The sequence below is a fragment of the Haemaphysalis longicornis genome, unplaced genomic scaffold (assembly GCF_048455015.1).
Source record: "Haemaphysalis longicornis isolate Haplotype H1 unplaced genomic scaffold, Haemaphysalis longicornis Haplotype H1 scaffold_2, whole genome shotgun sequence".
In the NCBI taxonomy this organism is placed as follows: Eukaryota; Metazoa; Arthropoda; class Arachnida; order Ixodida; family Ixodidae; genus Haemaphysalis; species Haemaphysalis longicornis.
The window spans coordinates 270,440,294-270,461,318 of record NW_027526295.1 but is presented as its reverse complement, the minus strand read 5'-3'; the positions used below and the strand labels follow the sequence as shown (position 1 = coordinate 270,461,318).

At 46.9% G+C, this 21,025-nt stretch overlaps 1 protein-coding gene across 4 annotated transcripts in view; it reads left to right on the top strand.

Moving 5' to 3' along the window:
* The first annotated feature begins 1,312 nt into the window (after positions 1-1,312).
* LOC144170704 (putative transporter YutK) overlaps positions 1,313-21,025 on the top strand; it is a 29,328-nt gene continuing 9,615 nt past the window's right edge. The window contains exons 1-8 of one of the 4 annotated variants that reach the window (XM_077700655.1): positions 1,313-1,500; positions 7,662-7,892; positions 9,312-9,694; positions 10,787-10,934; positions 13,980-14,288; positions 14,990-15,151; positions 16,299-16,424; positions 18,228-18,355. In XM_077700655.1, coding sequence (XP_077556781.1) covers positions 7,683-7,892; positions 9,312-9,694; positions 10,787-10,934; positions 13,980-14,288; positions 14,990-15,151; positions 16,299-16,424; positions 18,228-18,355 — 1,466 coding nt within the window. In that variant the 5' untranslated portion in view covers positions 1,313-1,500; positions 7,662-7,682. Of the gene's footprint in view, positions 1,501-7,650; positions 7,893-9,311; positions 9,695-10,786; positions 10,935-13,979; positions 14,289-14,989; positions 15,152-16,298; positions 16,425-18,227; positions 18,356-21,025 lie in introns of all 4 variants that reach the window. The other 3 variants (XM_077700653.1, XM_077700652.1, XM_077700654.1) reach the window with 3 other exon arrangements.

Genomic DNA, 21,025 nt, shown 5'->3' with positions numbered 1-21,025 from the left:
CCGGAACACGAAGCTATCTCCTTCCTTTGCTTATGTTGTGTTTATTCACGATGATAGCTGTTAGACTTTAACTGCAAATCTTAATGAATTGCTTTGTTCATGAAATCAAATATCACATTGCAACGAGTACTTCATTTGAAAGTTTGTATAACTTTATAATACACCAGTCTGGCTATATTTCCACATATATATTGCATATTATTTGTGGTTGAACTGTTGCAGCAGGTAAACAGAAATCTAAACCAGCGAGACATGGACGTTTTCTTTTGTGTTATTGTATCTGAAACATTTTAAGGAGGAGGAAGAATTAAGATCCTTGCGTTAAGTCAACCGCACGCTGCGGGAACTCGTAAAGGTCCGGTTCGGTCCCGGGCACAGTGGCTGTCTTTCTAATGGACGCAAAAAGCAAACACGCCCGTGGGTTGAGATTCCGGTGCACATTAACGATCCCCTGTAGGTGATTGAAAATAAGTCGGAGCCCTCCACTACGGCATGCCTCATAGCCCAGGAGAAGCTTTGGCGCGTTAATCCCCACAATTAATCGATCAAAAAACGGCCCCTGTCTGGGTATGTCAATGGTTGCTGATAAAAGTGCACTTCCGGAGCATGTACTTCAACCCCCTTTATTGTCCCCCTTCACTGTACAGAGGCCGCTGGGTGCACGCCATTTTTCCCATTAGCTCTGCCTGAAGTGGAAGCTAGAACGTCGATAAAAGAGTGGATTTCTTGAACAGTTACCGCCGAGTGCCTGACACACCCTACCAACACTTCGTTGAATCGGCTCTGAAGTGTTGTGTCATAGACTAGCCAAAAATAAAAACAATCGCAAAGGGTGCATCAGTGTTTTTATTCTTTTTTAATTTGCAACCTCATAAAATGGCTACAAAATCTACCACTAAGGCATTGCGATATTCGCCTCTCAAATCAATCAATATTTTTTCGCAGCCTTTGTCGTCACGCCATTACCCTAAATGTTTTCTTCCTGTGGTGTTCGGCAGCTTGTCGCGTTGTGAAAGGGACTATTGATAGCTTAAGCAAGTCAGTGACGTTTACATGGGCTGAACTTCATGAACATATGCAGCGATGAGCACGCGATCTTTCCTACAAAACTTTACGCTCCACACCAACATGACTTGCAAAATGACACTGCTGCTCGTGGAAAAAATCGGTGCAACGTGCCTATGTATGCCCACTTTGGCCCTCAGGGTACCTGAATAAAAAAACAGAAGAAATACTGTGGGCACGACACAGGCTGTATCTTCCACCAGTGCTTTGTCGCTATCCTTTTTACAGCTTCGGGGAAGAAGGTGCCGACATAAAGAGCAGGCAGCGATACGGCGGCGAAGCGAGGTGATAAATGCATGCAGGTTGCTTCAAGAAGGAAGCACTCGACGCCGTCGGAGACGACGGCACCATCCGTTTCACCTGGCATGGGTCAGGTACAGTTCGTCGCGGCGGATCACTAAAGCGTGGGCGTAAACCATCAAAGCTACTGTTTAGGTAAGTTCAACACTTTTGACGCCACTCCGCGGTTGTCGTGCCTAGAGAAGCCCCGCACAGTATATTGACCTTACAGATAAAGTTCTGAGTGTGCTGAGAGCAACAAAAATGAGGATGTGGAAAACAGACTCTATTTTGAATGCCCTTGCCAGAAGCCGTTTCTGGTCTTTCCCCTTCACACGTCTATTATCTGCCTTTAAGTTCTGTTTTTCGTTATTAAGCTGCTTCATGCTGCTGCTCGGGCGTACAAATAGAATGAACCGCAGCGTTCTTTTCCGAAACTACGAGAAGATCCTTGCAACGGTAGGAAACGCGTAGTCACAGATGCGTACTGGTGATTAAATGCTCTAATGGTCGTTCAGCCCCTATGTTACTAATGCGATAACTAACGCAATAATTCTGCTTATCTCAAATTCGAGCAAAGGCTCGCAGCCACTCGTTCGATTTAGAAGATGCGAAGGAGCGGTGTGTGCACAGAGAAACTCAAGACGCTGAGCGTTATCAATGGGCTTGCAGACAAGGCATCCCTCTTGTCACTCAAGCAGTCATCCTGCCGTGTTTCACGCGTGACAGCGCAGAATGCATTAGTCTCGGTGCATTACCAATTGGTCGACCGGCGCAACGTTGCACTGTACCTGGACAGTTACTTTCAACTCGTATAATGTAAAAAAACAGTGTTTCCAACTTATAAAACAAAAACAATCTATTCAAGTTTCTGAGTGAAGCGCATGTTAAAGGGGCTCTGACAATAATTTTGCATCTTGTTTTTCTTTGTTGCGATAAGTAGCTAGTGACCTACTTATCACCTGTAGAAACCTCATTTGCTTCAGCGTGTGACGGTTGTTTAATTAGAGGCATTTTCAATGCGGCATTCTCGGCAATGAGAAAGCGGATGAGGCAGCTCGCAGAGGCCTACAGCTGAGAAATGTAAGAAAGATTTTTTTCACAAAACACGAGGCCGCGGCGCTAGCGAAGGAGCTTGCCTTAGAGGAGCGAAACCGCCTCTGGTCTTGTCCTGAAACTCGGCACCCTTTCCTGCACCATATAGACCCTGGACTCAGAATGAGGCTACCAGAGCGGATTCCACGTAAGCTTGAAACCCTTTACCACCGGTTGCGTCTCAACGCAGCGCTCACGAACTCTTACCGCCATTGCCTCGGTCTAACTGCAAACCCCAATTGCGATAATTGTGGATTGCCCGAAACAGTAGAGCACGTCCTTCTAGACTTTCCGGCATACATACAAGAAAGAAATCACCTCGCAGAAAAGATTGAGTGCCTCAACAACGCATCTATATCTTCGAAAGGTCTCCTTGGACACTGGCCCTCTCCATCGTCCCAGAGAAAAGTGTTGGTTGCTTTATTTGACTATTTACACGGAATCGGCCTCGCAGAGACAATTTAGAACTTTACGTGTGAGGTCATATGGACTTTTAAGTCACCACGCAAAGCTTCGTGTTCACTTTTTCTTTTAATCTCTTCTTTTTCCCTCTTTCTTCTGCCCTACTTCTTTTAGGGCCTTTACTCCCTTCTCCCCATCCCCGCAGAGTAGCATGCAGGCGGGAACATGCCGGCAAACCTCTCTGCTTTCATCTAATAAAGAGCTCTCTCTCTCTCTCTTCAATGCGGCCAGTCGCAGTTCGGTTTCAGCGAGCGCCACGAAACGATGGATTTTGTGTGAACAAAGCTGACCACGTGACCGTCGGAGCGATATCACAGAGCAGAGCTGCCGTAGCCGTAGCACTGTCGAAACCGCGTCGCCGGCAACTGCTGCGAATGCCCCCATGTACTGATCTCGTGAGCTGTTTAATTAAAAAGCGGCCGTGGACGTGACTCAGGCGCTGCGAGTGCAAATGCTGCCGCGGCTAGAGAACGACGCGCGACGCTCGAGACAGTGGGTGGCAAGACTCGCGCTGGGAGCAGCCGGCCGGTTTGCCTACAGGTCCGCGTACAGATGTGTTCGGCTTAGCACTGCAGTCGATATTCGATTGCCGCTCTCGTAAGCGGTGCAGATGACAATTTTTAATGCAACCCGCCATCGCATCTTTAACTCCTTTCTCATATAAGCTGACATGGTTGGGACTTGGGTCCAATTTCGTGCAGCGGTAACAAGCTATCACTCGAGTCACCTGCGCCGGCCTGCGCCACTTCGCGGCCGTGGCCGCCGCCTGCACAGCGACCGTGCGGCTCGCTCAGTGGTCTTTTTGTGTCTCCGGCGCGTTTTCGCGTCCAATGTAAATAAAAAGTAATAAAAATAGAGGGCCTAGAATCGCTGTAGAACTTTGGTCGCAGCCAGCTGCCCGATGGGCCGACGAAATCACGGCGCCTCCACCGCGAACGATCGGGTCGTTCGTTCTCGAGAGCAGAAGCTCCGCCTTCCGATGGAGCGGCGAGCCGGCGAAAAACGCCGGCAGTGCGGAAGCGGCAAACACAAACAAGTGACGTGTTTGGATGTTGTTTATTTGCAAAATATTCAGGAGTTGTCGATTGCGAAAGGTCCTCTGCTGGCTGCTGGGTTGCGTTTTGCACACTTTAAAATTGATTTTAAATATAGACTGTATTCGCCGCTGATATTTTGCAGATGACGTATGTGTGTTCACACCAATCTACCTCCGAAATTATCTCGCCTTCAAAATTTTGTGTCAGTGCCTTTTTAAAGTACGAACACGGGGAAAGCTGCGTTTTTTGCGGTATCTTGAACACCTAATTTTCCGCCTTGCAAGAGAGTACGGAAGACTCGTAATGTAGCCGGTACACAACTGCATCAATTATTCTGATGTAGAAAGTACCAACATGTTCAGCTAACGCAAGCGGTTCTCGGCGCCTACACCAATCTTGTGAGGGTATAGCATATACGGTACTCAGACGTATGCGTGTGTGCATCTACTAACGGAAGAACGTGTAGTTACAACTCGTAAGTCCCACAGCAAAGCCGCAAAACATAGAGCGCACCAGCATCCCAAGACACCCGCCTTGCTTCCTTGATGCTTGATTGCCGGGTTTAACGCGCCGACGCAACGCAGGCGATGAGGCGCGCCGTAGTGGAGGGCTCCGGATTAATTTTGACCACCTGGGGATCTTTAACGTGCGCCGAAATCTCGTACACACGGGCGTTTTTGCTTTTCGCCTCCATCAGAATAGGCCGCCGCGGCCGGGAATCGTACCCGAGACACCCGCCGCGGTGGCTCAGTGGCTAAGGTGTTGCGCTGCTGAGCACGAGGTCGCGGGTACGATTCCCGGCCGCGGCGGCCGCTTTTCTGATGGAGGCGAAAACCAAAAACGCCCGTGTATACGAGATTTCGGCGCACGTTAAAGATCCCTAGGTGGTTTAAATTAATCCGGAGCCCTCCACTACGGCACGCTTTATCGCCTGCGTTGCGTAGGTGCGTTAAACCCTACAATCAATTAATCAATCAATCAATCAATCAATCAATCAATCAATCAATCAATCAATCAATCAATCAATCAAGCATCCCAAGACGAGACCACTGGCAACGTTAGCACCCGGTTGGGGCCATAACATGGCTACACATGATGAAATACTATGTGCTTAATCATCGCCTCCTGTATTTTACAATGCCAGACACATCGCCCGCTTCCCACTGGCAGTGAGTGGTACGCCTGCAGTGTCCATAAGTCGCAAGGTGGTGCCCCCAGCTCAACCGTGATCTTCCTACCGTAACGCTATATAATGCGATAAATAAAAAAAGCTGATAAAAATAAAACTTGTGCCCCACGCTGCTTGGCTACCTTTGGCGGTAGCGAAACGGTCTTGCAAGATAAACACAGGGGGTGTGTTGCCCTGAAAAGAACAGCGGAGCAGACAACGCTCCACACAGCAGGTAGTTCTATGCGCGTGCGCATACTCTCGCCTATTACGCCGGTGAACTACGTGATAAGGCGCTGACATGCCGATCGGTCGTCGCTCCCGCTATATTATTAAAACTTTGTGAGGCTGTACAAGTGCACCTTCGAAAAAAAGCAGATCTGAAAGAGACAAAACTGCAGAACAAGCAGAAAGGATGATCGGTGGGCGAATGGGACAGTGTGAGGTAGTGGACTGCCTTTCTGCACGTGTCATCTGCTTTATTACTGCTTCTGCTTCCAAGACATGGTCGAGGGCTGAGTTTCTTGCCAAGGATCAATTGCGCACCTTTACAGTTTTCCCTGACATATCGGTTGTTATTTGTATCTGTAAAAAAATACGAAACTTGTCCTCTGTACTGTCCTCAAAAACGGACCACGAAACTCACTTTCTTCGCATTGATGTTGTGAAAAGCGGGGCAAAGAAAAGTATAGAGCAATATCCACGTTTTGGTGCTCTTTTTTACTTATTCGGTTTTACTTACTTTTTCCGTAATATTTTAAAATAACGAGATTCGCGCATTCTTTTTTTTGTTATTTTCCGTGTAAACACATTGAAAAAAACTGGCGCATTTGATGCCCCGTGCTATATCTCTGCTCCGAGGTGCAGCTTATGTTGCAGGCCGGCAGACCTATTTTAACCAGCTGGTGATATTAAACAAATCTTGATACACGGACGTTCTCGATTTCCAACTACTTCAGAAAAACGGTCGTGGAGAAGGGAGATCGAGGCCACCTCTGGTCAACAACAAACGGCTTAGCCACTGAGCAGCTCCTACCCGCCGTGGTGGCTCAGTGGCTAAGGCGTTGCGCTGCTGAGCACGAGGTCGCGGGTTCGATTCCCGGCCGCGGCGGCCGCTTTTCTGATGGAGGCGAAAAGCAAAAACGCCCGTGTGTACGAGATTTCGGAGCACGTTAAAGATCCCCAGGTGGTCAAAATTAATCCGCAGCCCTCCACTACGGCGCGCCTCATCGCCTGTGTTGCGTCGGCGCATTAAACCCTACAATCAATCAAATCAGCTCCTGCGGTCACACTTGTCAAGTATTAACAATTTGCAGGTGTCGGAAGTTATTAAATGGAAAAGGTTTGCAGACATCGGGTGTGGGCTTTCACCGTTGCGCAGTGGAGCACTCCTGCAGCTTGATTGCTCCAATGAAGTCACAGCTAGGGAAGGGCAAAGTCGTTTTATATCCCCTACTAGCTGCCGAGAATGACATTTCTTTTCGTTATCTTGCACTACGCTCGCGCTTCCAGCAGCAACAGACTATTGCTACATTGGTGCTCATTCATTTCCCCTGTTGTTACATAGAGCGTGATAGTGTTCAATTGTCTGGAGGGGAAAGTGTGCGAGCGGGTACGACGTTGATGGTACGTGAAAGGAAAAAAAGGCCTGAATTGCATTGACTTTGCAATATCAACAATGGAAGGTCGAACCGTTTCGGCATGAACCGGTAACCGTTATTTCTTTTTTCGGCTCAGTTCCCGTTCAGGTTCAGCGTGCTCAAAAAGTAACAGTTCGGGTTCGGGTTCAGTTTCGGCAAAAAAACTGGTTCAGTTTCGGTTTTCGGTTCGGTTCGGTTCCGGTTCGACACCCTGGTTATAACACATCCTCCTATCTTGTACTTACACATGGCTTTTGTATGCGCAGCTTCCTCTTCTAATGTACTGTTTCGTGTAACCAGTTGGCGGACTGTATTTCTTTGCTGTTCATGATCGTTTGTGCAATAACGTTATTCCCCTCCTATGTAATTCTGGACAGGCCGAAACGTTCAAAGGCAAGATAGTTTCGCTACAGACATGACTGCCAAAACGGAAACTTATGTGAACGGTCTTTGGTTAGCAAAAGAAAACTTCGGCAAATGGTTAAGCGACTAGAACTGTGCATTAGGAACATTGGATGCATGCAAACAATTTCTGAGCAGTCTACCGCAATTTTTGTAATGATAATGGAAGACGAATCGCAGTTCATACGAATGCAGCTGTTATAAGAACTAACAGTACCAGCGAGCTTTGCCCAGCTTGTTTGTCGCTAATTTTTTAATTAGAATTAAATTAACTTTTTTTACCCGGCGTTGCTGTTTTTGAGTCTGATGGTCGGCAGTATAAATTACGCGGAGCCTAACTATATACATTTGAGCTGTCTTCTTGTGTGGGTACAATGACAATGTATACATGCGCATGGGATGCTGCCCCCATGGGAAACTGAATCAAGAGTGTCTGAAAGAGTGCCTCTTTGCATGGGTACTCGTGTTTGTGTGGACGTGAAAAGGTTGTCAAATAATTTAGCGACTTCGCAGGATCTTGACAACACAGACGTTATGGATTCCGGTGAAAGCTGGAGGCGCCCCTCGGACGCGATAAGCGCCCATGGACCAGAAAGCCAGCAGTCTGTAGCAACAGAGAGAGAACCCTCAGTGGCGGCTCTGTCAGCTTCCTCGGCTGCTTCAGACGCTGCGGATACCACCCAGAAGAACTTCCTCGCTCAAGAGATTGAGGATCCCTATCAGGATGGATGCGCCATTGAAACCGTAAGCAGAAACTGCTTATGGTTGAGTGTTCGCTTCCGGGATGCCGGTTCCTATTCTGCGAACAGGTGTTCTCGTTTCACACGCCTACTTGCTTGTTTCCCATTGTTCGCTAAATTCGCAGGTTACGTTTACTCCTTTCTTTCAGCTCAAACATATTCTTTCTGTTTGTACTAACAAAACGAACTTTATATCGCTAAGGTTTCGTGAATTCTTTATGTGCGCGAGGAAAAACTACTTGTGGAAAAGCCATTTTTATCGCAAATGCTCAGCAGAAAACGACTGTAACTTTCGTGTTGTTGAAACCTTCCCAGGAAAATTATACGTCAATTAGATGCTGAAACCACTATATCATTACACCAAGTAATTAAACATTTCACACGGAAATTTTAAGCGTTCCAGTTTGCTGTCAATACACCAGAGCACGGCCTTGCGTGCGCTCTCATCCAGCGGCCGTGACCAGAGTATGCGACAGGACAATAATGGCTTTGTAAGCCGTGAACAACATCGAAATAAATGCTTCGAACAAACCGGCCGCACTACTAGTTTTATTAAGCTTTCCCAACGAACAATATACAACAAATGGCTGGTAAGTCAACTCTATCATTACACCCAGTTTTATTTACTTGTAACAATTGGTTAGTTGTGTGATTTTGTACTTTTGTTCGAAATCTTGTGTAACCTCGGTGTCGTGAGGCAAACAGCTTTGCTAGTCAGCCAACTCATGATTACGGAGTGTTTGCTCCAAAGCTTCCCCGCAACCTTTCTCAAAAATCGCAACCTTTTCTTTGGAGCATTCGGGGTGGGGTGGCCCTCGCATTTTTAGTAATGTGGGATTTGGGATGCGCAGATGTAGTGGGAATGTCACAAGTGTCTAGCTTTAATGGCTGAACTGGAGAGATTAAGAAGAAAAAAAACTTTTTAAAGAGTCCGAAAGTGAGACTGGAACCCGAGTCTGAAAATGCTCAACACAATGTGGCTGTACTCCAGGGGTCGGGTGCAAAGTTGCCCTGACGTGAGGCAAGTCTTACATTGGACGAACCGGACGTTGCGTCAGTGAAACGTCAGCTGAGCACCAAGAAGGATAATTTTGGAGGGGGTGTTTGTGAGCCGCAATTCATTAGAGTCAAGATTACAGAGCCAAACAGGTGCTAGACACCACATGACCTGATGAAGCATTCTGCATCTCAGATAGGGGCAATCAGTATGTGACAGTAACGGCTGGAATTCTGAGCAGGTTCGTAGTACTTTCGTGCCTCGGTGAAATTGCAGTACGAAAGCGCGCGTTATATGTGTATAAACAGAAGTTCAAAGTCAGGGCTCATCGCACGTGTCACGTCTCGCCAAAAATGGCATTCATGCTTTTTAGTATCTGCGTTTGCTTCTCTCCCTGAAGTTCTTTATTACTATGGCTACCCGCAGCAACCATTGCAGCCATTAGCGACATCTAGCGTCCCCATTACAGCCAACGGTACATCCGAGCCTGACGACACCTTCGCGTTGTCTTTCACTGAGAAGAAGAAAATATGCCGTTGGCAACGACACCTGCCATTCATAGCCAAAGCGGCGGCTGTGTTGTTTTTCCACGTCTACCTGGCATTTGGAATCTCGCACACGTGGAACACTGCACCAGACTTCTGCTCCGGCGTGAAGTTCCTCACAGTGGTCACGTGTCTTGCCTATATCGTTGCTGGGGGCTGTACCGTGGGCGTGCTACTTGACTGGTTGGTCAGCAAGAATGTGATCGACGTCCGACAAGCCATTCACGACGCCACCCGAACGATACGCAAGAAGCATCGTTGGCTGTGAGTCGTAGTTCCTTTCGTTAACCTACTCATTTTGTGAATAAATTATTCGTATTGGGGATAGCGGGCGCTTCCTTTAGAATAGGGCCATCTCAATGACAGAAGATGCTTCGCCAGTTCTACCGTTATTCTCTGAGATCACGTTCGTTCCCTTATCTGTACCGGTGTGTTTGGGGAACTGAAGGCGGCGGATGTTGCACCAAGCCCCTATCAGGTTTTCTCAAGTGCCGGTCGCATTTCGTGCCGTCACCTATTTGCACAGTATGCAATGCAAGTTGTATGCTGGTGTAATACCTTCGGGACAGAGTAACCGAGCGTAACCCTGATTTGCCCTTATCTTTCCACAAAAACGTAACGGTAGACAGGCTACCGGGCCATTTACAATTGTCCTCGCTTTAACATGGGACTTCAAACATTCAGAGTCGTCTCTAGGGGTTACGGCCGATTAAGTGCTCCGAAAAGCGCAGTTTGGCAAGAGCATGTAAACACTAAGGTAGCAATTTCCGCATTCTGTACAGGTAAAGAAGTAATAGCAAGGTGTAAAAAAGTAAGAAAGTTTAGTTAATATACGTTGTTTAAGGTACTGCCGCTTTCAATGAGCCGTTACTCCCTCGCGATTACCAAAGATCATGTCGCGAAGGGGCAGGATATGTGCTAGGGTGTAGTATTTAAATATCCAGCCGTGCTGCATTGATTTCTAATCGCATCCCCTAATCCGGGAGGCTTCTCTGCTCTGTGCTGGCTGAATATTGAACCATCATATCTCACAGGGCAAGTCGGAGCGCTAGCTCCACGACAAAGAAAGAGTTACGAAAGTGGAAATTTTTTTGCCTTTACGGGTTGAAGAGCTATAATTCGCAAATTTCTGCACTTCCCCATCTTTTTTTTACTATATGCGCCTTATTTTTTACATCCCAGTGGTCACAGTCACCAAATTGTGCCAGAAGCCTGTATGATTGATGTAGAACTAGCACGCTTCATTGCAGGAATCGAACATGTCGCATGTGTCATATGGAAACCCTCAATGAGATGGTCCCACAACCAGTACGCATAAAGGCTTTTCATGCTGTGAATATTCCGTTTCTGTCGCAGGCGGCCGTGCCTATGGCTCCTGGTGTGGACGTGCCTGATCTCGCTTCTGGTCTACGACTCCCTCGACGACAGCCATCGACTCATTTCGCTCTCCGGGATCCTTGTGTTCATTTTCCTCGGCTTCATCTTCTCCAACAACCGCCTTCGTGTGAGCTGTTTAACATTCCTATCCGCGAGTAGAAAACACTCGCGTCGGCACAGACTACAGCTTTTGGACGCGCAATCACCGCAGGGCGCGTGATGCAAACTATTACCACGGCTCGCGCTTTGGGGTTCGAATGGTATCGTAAAAGTTTTCGATTTTCCAATGCTTTCACCACTTCCCTGACATGCCTTGCACGCTATGGATCCATTAGTGTTACGCTCTCAGCCAACATTACCAATGAAATTTTAAGGTTAATAGCATTAACCGGCACGTTCCGCGAAAATCTGGCGTCGACCTTGTAGATGGCATTGCTGTAGTTAAAATGGTAGGAAAAATCCAATTGGCTGAAACGCTGACATACCCACGCACAATTCTCATCCCATTGGTTGCAACGGCAGCACGCCCATCCACAATTTCTACATACCCACTCAGGTAGATTGGCCATTAACGATTGGACTTAGCTGGACTAGACTTATATAGATTGCTGTTGTACTTAGCTCGCCATTGACAGCTATATCCAAGAGCAAAGGTGAGGGAAGTTCGACCACTTTGTGAGGCGGACTGATTACCCTATTAAGAAAGCAATTAGGTTATATCATATGCATGAAGGAACGAATAAGGGACTATAAAAAGGTACTTAATTATTGTCTAACTGGCTATATAATAATAAAGACAAGGCAGATGATGACCATGCTGAGAAATTAAGAAACGAAGTAAAGTCCTACTTTTTCAGTGCGCAGCAGTTTGGCCGCCGGTACTGCAGTTTCCCGGCGGCAATGGCGACGGTCACGGGCACGGGCACGGCGACGGTGATGCAACCGTGGGAGGGACGACAGAAAAAAAAAAAACTGCGGAGGAAGGTGTGGCGAAAGGGTTCGGGAAAGGGCAGTATGCTGTGCCCGCACAAGACGCTGGGCTGTACGACGCTTAGCGAAAGTGTGAGCGGGAGGCGTGCGAGTGGCGATGATGTGCATTCACTTCCTAAGACGCAGTTCGCGGTCCCTTCGTGATACGCATTTTGCGCCGCCTACGCAGAGGCTCACCATCGTTGCCATCGAGAAAACCCGCGAGTGAGTGCTGCCTCAGCGATGATGTGTGTTCGCTTCCTAAGACACAGTTTAGTTGCGCACAAATTTCGCAGTAGGAAGTGTCGTAATCGCCAGCCAGATTTTTTATCCACGGAGGATTTGCGTCTCACGGCGCACGTTCGCCCTGAGCACGGACCACAAGGTTAGGCCAATATCGTATGAAAAAAATTGACGGCGTATCTGCTCCTTTCGTTGCAAATGTCGACGAAAAACGAGTCTTTGTCGACATTAGCAAATTAAATGCCCCCATTCGCTTTCACGCTCACCTTTCATGCCGTTCCTCTCCCATCTCGTTCCTCCCAAGATAACACTCTAGAGGTTTGCTCAAGTCGATTTAAATTTACCGCGGTCCACGCCTCCAGGCAGGGTGCCTCGATGCCAGTGCTGCCGTACGGCGGAGACGCGCGTGAATCGAGGCGCCCTACTTCAACGTTTACAGAACCACGTTGCTCTACTCCACGTGCGTTCCAAGTAGACCCTCGAACCTATTTAGTGCAACTGTTGCCGCCTTATTTCTTAAAATGTCGCCAGAAGATATGTGGTGTGGTTTACAGCAGGCGATCGCGGAGTGATTTTTTTTCGGCAGTCGATGTAGTATTTCATTTCGAAAAAATCAAGCATCTATGATTTTTTTATAAAGGAGCACGGCAAATATCACTTACATATTAATTTGTTGTCCTATATTTGCGTAATGCCTTGTTCTTGTTCAACAATGCTGACAAATATGATGATTGACACAGGACTTAGACGTTCAGATTTGGCTGCGACTATTGCGCAGACTATTGCGCAGACCTTGTATCCCTTTGGCCGAGTGGCTGAATCGAGTCAGACAGACAGACAGACAGATCAAAATTTCAGGGTTTGTGTAGTCCAAGAAAGGCTACCGCCTTTAAGATTTAAAGGATAAGCAAGGTGGCGTTCCCGTCACGAGTAGTGGAGAGAGAGAGAGACAACCTTTAATAGAAAAGGATGACCACTGGTCACGATGGGGGGTGATCCACTGTTGTATTGTGGGGACGTAAGAAATGAACACCGACTCCCGTGCAATACCATGGAAAGAGATGGTACTAAGAAGAGCTGCAGAGGGGATTGGGTGGATTGGGTGGGGTACCGAGGGGCTATTTGTTGCCTTTGCTGAAATACCTAATAAGCTTGAACCAGGTACCCACCGGAGCCACGTTGAGGCTCTGTGCAAGAAGATGTGGACACCCTAGATCTATCGAAGGGTATTGCCGTCGCCCGCTAGTGGCGTGGAGTATTGTAACAGAACTAACAAAAACGGAGGATACAGGTCACGATCGATGAGTTCACCAGAGCCATTGTAGGACAAAAAATGTAGAAAATCAGCATTAACAGCCCCTCGCACACGTTAAAGCTGCCCGCATTTTACCCTAACTTTGGAACTACGTTTTTTCTAGCTTCGCTTTTGTTTTCTCTTCTTTTTTCCTCAGCTGCCGTCCACGTGGCTTGTGTAGCACCGTTCAGGGATGGCACATTGCATTTTATTTATTTTTTTCTCTCGTATTTCTGGAGGGGATTGGACGTCGATGGGAACATCCAATCCTTCCTCCCAATTTCAACATACACTCGCCCGGAATACTAACATAGGGATCATTCACGCACATTTTGCAATAAATAAAACTTTTCACTCCGCAAACTTCGAAGGAAGTGACTATAGATGATGTGCGGTTTTTTATCTCCAGCGAACATGTTACAGTCTCTGAGGAAAACTTGCTGGGATTGTTTGTTACGCGCTTGTTGGCTGCAGTTACTCTTGTGCGGGATTTTTAGCTTTAAGACGTGAGAACTTGATCAGCACCCACCTAGAATATCATTTTGGCCCTGCTTTCCATGAAAATTGTGCGTAAACGCTTAGTATGTCTTTTATGAGCATAGGTCTACCAAGAAAGCCACGAACCACGTGTTTTAACCTTGCGCGTTCTACCTTGTAATATTTCAGGTGAACTGGTACCAGGTTATGTGGGGCCTCGTTCTCCAGTTCCTGCTCGGGCTGTGCGTGCTGCGCTGGAGCCCCGGCCGGGCGGCACTGCAGTGCATCGCCGACAAAGTCACCCACTTTCTCAACTACACCAACAGCGGCACCTACTTCGTCTTCGGACACCTGGCCTCGGGGTGGAACCTCACAGCTGCCCTTGGCACTCTCGCCGCACTCGCGCCGGCGGGTGACGCCGGCCAGAACAATACCAACTCCACTTCCACAGACGTCAATGGAAACATCCAATCTCTTCTTCCAATTTTTACATTTAGTGTAAGCCCCAGCGATTTTTGTAAATTCTATTGTGCAAAAAAAATCGTACCGTTTTTTTTTCTTTGCGCTGCATGTCGCTAGAACGCTGTCGGGATTTTCTCAAAAAGGAGGGGTGGCGCTTGATTTCGGGGAACGTTTAAATGCGTACAAGTGGTCTAAATAATTATGTACCCCTATACAGTGCTGTCCGTTTTAACAAAGGACAGCCTGGGCGCTTCAGAAATTGAGTGGTATCTTTTTGTTATGGTTACATGGGGTTTGTCGAAATTATTTTGTGGTAACAATTTGTACAAGAGCACATCAAAAATGTGTTTCGGCCACAGCAGCATATTCGGCTATCTACCAGAGTCAAGATAGGACGGAGAACGGCCAAGTAAACGCTCATGCCAGACAAGTTTTCTTTTCATTGGCATATTTCGATTAAGACGCAATCAATTTTTCCATAGTAGGGTATGTTTTACCACATAGAGATGCTGCTCTAAGTGCACCAACCGTTGCCTATAGCTTTTCCAGAGCAGTATCCCTGCCTCTGCTCCATCGCCTCCGGTCAGGCGATAGGCCACGTGCGGTATTCCTGTTCACAAGTTTCTTGCTTACAACGCCCGGGATCCCTATCGCGTACAAGAGAAGTGCACTTCTTCTAGCGGGTGGGGTCAGTGAGCGGTGTTCTTAGCGACTGCTATCGTTCCTTTTGGTCACAGGCCCTGCCGGTGATGATTTTCTTCAGCTTCTTCATGAACATCCTGTACTTCTACGGCATAATGCAACGGATTGTTCTGATGGCTGGTAGATTCCTGCAGCTGACAGTTGGCACTACTGTCTGCGAGTCCATGTCCGCAGCTGCCAATGTTGTCCTTGGAATGGTAAAAGCTTTCGCATCCTCCTCCAACCTATTAGGTACGACATGTTGCTTGATACCGACGTTACTTGTGTTGAGCTACCGCTAAATTTGGCTTAACTGGGTGTTTAAGGCAAATTAAAAGTGCACTTGAAAGATTGCCACGTCAAAAAAACAGTAATACTAATATTTGCATAAACTTGAAACAATGAGTCGGACACTCAAGACAACATACTAGTGTCTCTAGATCAACAGGTTATAGCTCTTTAAAACAATCACCGTACTTTCGCGTGCAACAAGCATAAAATACGGTTAAAATCAGCGAAAACGTGAGGACAACTACCCCACAACAGGCCTTCCACAGAACTGGATGGAAACAGTAAAAATCACGTGACAAATATTTCAACCACACCCTACAAAATACCCCAGAATCTGATTCCTCCCAATACAAGGAAAGGGTCAATCACTGTGATCAATACGATGAAATAAGCCAATGAGGACACCCAGCGTACGATTCTACCTGAAAAATGTTCTCTTAGCTATGACATCGCGCAATGCAAGCACGGCAATTTGCATTGCGCAAAGTCACTGCGTAGATCACATCTTTGAGTCAAATCACATGTCAGCACTCTTCCTTTACCAAATCTGTACACGCGGAGACCGCGATCGTCATTCAGGTGAACAAAGAGGGGACCAGCGCAAAACGGGCGATGCAAAAGACAAAAAAGGAAAACCACAAAAACACTTTGTTTTGCGCATCGACCGTTTAGCGCTTTTACCCTGTTTGTTAACCATGAACCAACTCGCCCAAACCTCAACCATATCAATCAGGTTAAGTGTGGCTAAGCAGATCAACGGGAATTTTTAAACTGTATACACGAGTCCGCAAGTTTGTAAAAACATGAATGAAAAGTTTCTTTATTGGTATTGTTTGGGCAATAACAATAAAAATATAAATAAAAATGGCCGTGTATCTGCTTGCTTCGCTACCCCTCTGTCCCTACAACCTTTTACGCTCTTCTTTTCTCTAGCGGCTTCCGTGAGAAATGCGACCCAGGCATTAATGCAGTGGCAAACGCGCGTTTTTTCTAGCGCAGTTCCACCAAAAGCGAAAGTTCTGCCACCAAAGTGTTGCTCGAAAAACCTTGGTGTTCTCGGCGTCTCTCCCACAGATGGAGGCCCTGATATTGGTGCGGCCGTTCCTGTCTAAGATGACGAAGTCTGAGCTTCACACTGTCATGACTGGCTGCTTCGCCACCATTTCCGGAAGCCTCATGGCCGTTTACGTGAGCTTTGGCGTGAGTTGGTCAGTCGGCGCTCCGCGACAAAAGTCGTGAACCCGAGAAGCACAGACCGATTTGTTGGAAAAAGTTCTCAAAAGAGCTTGGAGGGGCTAGGAACCCTTGCCCTTGTCTGGAGGAAGAAAAGGGAGTGTGACAACTAACCTTACTTCAGTTTTCAGGGGCCTGGAAGCGTGAACACCTCATACGTAGTCGGATTCTTTGGAAGTCCTTTGAAGGGGGAGAGGGGGCTCAAGGCAATCGATAATGATGTTGTTGATGATAATAATTTCTCTTTAGCTTAAGCCCATCTTTTGCTCTATTGTTACTTTTCTGGTACTACAAATTCGTGCGTCAAACCACAGTGTGTTTTGTCTTGGCGTCGAAATAGCTTTTCTCAGAGGTCGGGCGGGCTTTTTAACTTTCTTTATTCGGACAGCGTTTGTTCTAAGAGCTTTTCATTCATTTCAACCATCTTACGTGTCTAATGACTAAGGCTATTATTATTCTAGGAACGGAAGAGCAATCGTACCCCCTGCGTGGCACTCAAAATGCACTTGCAAATGCCTTCAAGCAGGACACAATCAACATGCTGAACAAAATTATGTGAACGAAACAACTTAGTCCGCCTTACAGGAGAAGCGAAGAGCTAGTGAAAATTATGTGCCACTTAAAATACATAATTAAAGAAATAAGGAAAAGGGTAAGTAAATGACAATTAGCCTTGGCGGATGGGGGTGTTTTGACAAATGACTTAGTCGTATTGAGCCTGTACTTTGGGCCACTACAGCCAGTTCTTTTTTTTTTTGAAGGGGGGGGGAGTTTTGAGGGATGCTTTGTCGAAGTATGTCAAGACCAGCAGGGCCAAACCTTTTCTTGTTGACAGCGGGGTAGGAAGGGCTAGCCCCTCTCCCCCTTCCCCTTTTTGGCCGCTTTCTTCCTTAACCCCTGCCCATAAAATCACGAAAGCAAGCATTCCTGTCCCCTACGATTTGTCGGAATAAGGGGTGCACTCGCCCATCTGCACGTGGAACTGCGGCCCGTGGGGTGGGGGTTAAGCATGTGTTTTGCTCCCTCTGCTTGGGAAAGCGGAGTGCGAAGACAAGTAACTGTTTGTAGGTTCATTTTTATTTTTGTCTTGTACGCTTAGCTGTGTGCCTGCGACTGTAGCAAAGACCACCCTGACTTGTGTAAACCCGGCTGGAGCTCATAAAAAATGATACACTACATTTTGACAGAGCGTGGGAGCATAACCAGGCAGTAAAAAACAATGCTCGGTGCCGCATGTCAAAACTCTGCGAAAGGTGTAAATGTTTTGTTGAGTTTGAGCCAACCAGGTTTCTGCGGACAGCCAGTCGTAAGCTACGAAAGGAAATTGTAAGAAGCTTTCTTTATCGTAAAGTCGGTGCATTATTGCATTAGTGCCCTTTTAGAAGAAAAGGCTGTCTCTCTAAAAGGAGGTACACAGTCATTCAGTCGTAGCTTGGGTATCCCTAAATACGGATGTCCTCCACCGGACGAGTGCCCTGATGTCAGCACTTACGCTCACCAATAAATGTCTATTCTCGATCTCTCTCTCTCGACCAGTTTGTTCAACAATCGAGCCCCTAAGGGCACGGGACGTCATGTGTAGTTGGCTGTAAAAACAGGCTGCTTTGGAAAGTTGCGATAGAACTTGTTATTTTAATAAATCAGTTTTGTCAGTCCAGTGTGAGCATCTCGCTGAGGAGTGCGTGTGAAATGTACATTTTGCATGGTGCTTCCCAGTTCATCTTCGCGCTGTTATCCTGATTTGCCCTCGGGTGGCAACTGTGCGTACAGGTGAGCGCGGGTCACCTGATTACTGCGTCCGTTATGAGCGCGCCTGCGGCGCTGGCCTACTCAAAGCTCCTCTACCCGGAGACAGAGGAGAGCAAAACCAAGTCGCAGAACATCGAGATGCCCAAGAGGTGAGCCGTACGCCTTCGATGCATTCTGCCCAATCTATTCCTCATATTAGCCAAAAGGTCACTGTTTTCCGCACAAATGTATGCAGCTGCAAGTGATAATGATCTAACGGTGCTCTTTATGGGTATTTTTCATGGCATAGAAGATAGAAAGTGTGTCTGCGGAAGAAAACGCACGGGCGTTAAAGTGACCATGCAGACAAACAGGTTTGATGCATTCCAGAGATTGCATCATTAGAATAACACCGACACCGCTTTTAACGCAACTTTCTCTGAAATCAGCTATATAATTAGGAAAAAAACGAACGGCCATGCGACCAACTAGCTCATTTTCCGCGCTAGAACCTATGACGATTGTACGATTGGCTGAGGCCGGCGAAAGCAAGCGCAAGTTAGGCAGGGCCTATAAGCTTGCAGAACAAGCTATATTCACTTAAAGGGGCCATGCAGGGAAAACGCAAGTTTGGTTCATACGAAAGATTGCCTCGTTAAAATCATATTGACACCACTTTTGACGTAAACTTCGCCCAGATAAGCTACATTATTAGGAAGAAAGGGAATTGCAATGCGGCCCACTAGCTCATTTCCCGCAATAGAACCTATGATGTCATATGTGCCAGTTCTGCGATTGGCTGAGGCCGAACGAGCAAACGCAAATCAGGCAGGGCGTATAAGCTTGCTGAACGAGCTGTTTGCGCTGACATTTAGGGCACATTCTTTTTACAGTAGTAAGAATGCTGGGGGAAACAGCGCAAGTTACGAAAGTACACGTAAATATGGAAGTACCGATGAGTACTACTGTCGGTACTGCGCACATTGTCCTCTTTTTAGCTGCATAGCACTGAGGCGCTTTGGGTTTGTCTCAGACGATACTGGGCGATCGGAGTAATTGCAACTGTGTCTTACGTGATCATATTTGTAAAGCGAACACCATATTTCACGAAAATTATATTTCCAACCTTACAAAACAAAAAAAACGAATATAAATACGGTCAAAAATAAATCAAAGGCAGAAAACGGCCCACCGTGGTATGGTAGCGCCATCTGGGGCGGGCCACCGGGGGTGGCCCAGTGGTTAAATGGTCAAGTACACGATGTAAAGGTCCCGGGGTCCCGGCGTCAATTCAAACGCGCCATTTCTATCTTGCGCGGAAGCTTTTTTCGGTTACTATCGTAAAAACCAACCCAACGAGCGTTCCTAACTAATTGAACGCGGGCGCTGCCGGTTTATTACGTATATTTTGACTCAAACGTACCTATCATTTTCTTTCCGCTAAGCAACGGGGAGATGTAGGACAAGCTCCCGCGGTTCACGAGTTTTGACCGCTTATGACTATATAAACCGTTTGGCTTTCGAAGCTTCTGGGGCACGCCGCGACGACAGCGCTACAACGGAACGCCCTGTTGCTCTACTTGGGTACAGCGAGCGAGCTACGAAGACAAGGCGAGCGCCTAAAGTGCTGTGCACTTAATTGTAAATTCGTTCGCATACAAATATTGATCTGCATCTTCGCCTGGTCTGTTACCTGGCTCTGTGATGTCGTTGCCTCTTCCCAGAGTAATGCCGTATAGTAGAAAGGGATCCCGATGCGCTTGTTTGGCATTCGTGAAAACACCATGCGCAACCAAACATTAATGTTGTGCGGTGCCATGCTATGCTTTGCTCGGAATTTCGCTAACTGTTTATTTTAGCTTGTATAGAGAGGTTATGCATGAATAACCATCTGTGGCTTCTGCTGAAAAGACACCAGTTCCAGTTTTTTTTAAATCTAGCTGGCAAAAAACGCGCATGGTATCCTTGCATATGAGAAGTGCGGATTGCACCAAGCAAAGGAACATGACTTTGTGCCTACCGGAGACTAAGCAGCCAATGTTGTTCACACAGAAACTCTTGAAAAAGGATCGGGTCCGCACTAATATTAGTCTAAACTTCTTATGGAGTGGCTTTTTTCCCGTGCAAAAGATGGCGTCTTCCTGCTCCGCCCCAAAGGGACACTGCCGAAAATTATTACAACTGTCCATAATTATTTCATTAGGTCAAACATTAGAAAGTACACTTCAGGTTATCAAATGATATCTCGAATTTCCATGCTTTTTTTTACAAAAAACGTGACTTAAAGTTGCGTGTTTCATTCCACCATTTCCTTAGCTTATTTGATGGCATTGCCTTCGACGTCGCTGTGGTAGGTAATGAGAGGATTGCGAGCGCTTTTAACCCATTTAAATATATTTCGAACAAATAAGGCGTTGATATTCCCGAAAAAAAAAGACAAAACGGGCATGTTGAAGAACCACGTACATTACAAAGGAGTGAAGCGTCGATAGAGTTAGTGCGCCTTCCAGGCATATGGCGAGTGCGCCTTTCCTTTTCTGACCTTTACACGTAAACTTAAGCTGTGCAGACTGGTGCGGAACAATGAAATAAAGAGTTACGCGCGTTGAACTACACAATACAGAAAGAAATGGCGGTTCTCGTCCCTCAAACTCGGACGCACTGCTGTGACTAGATGCGTCTAAATTTCAAAATACTCAAGAAGGCAGACAGAAAAAAAAACGCATGCGCATGCTTGGCCTTAAAGTGCTCTGAAACGTAGCAGTAATAATAGGTAAGCTTGGCGCACTGTACTCGCAAACGAAGTGACCTATGTAATTCTGAACCGGGTATACTGAAGA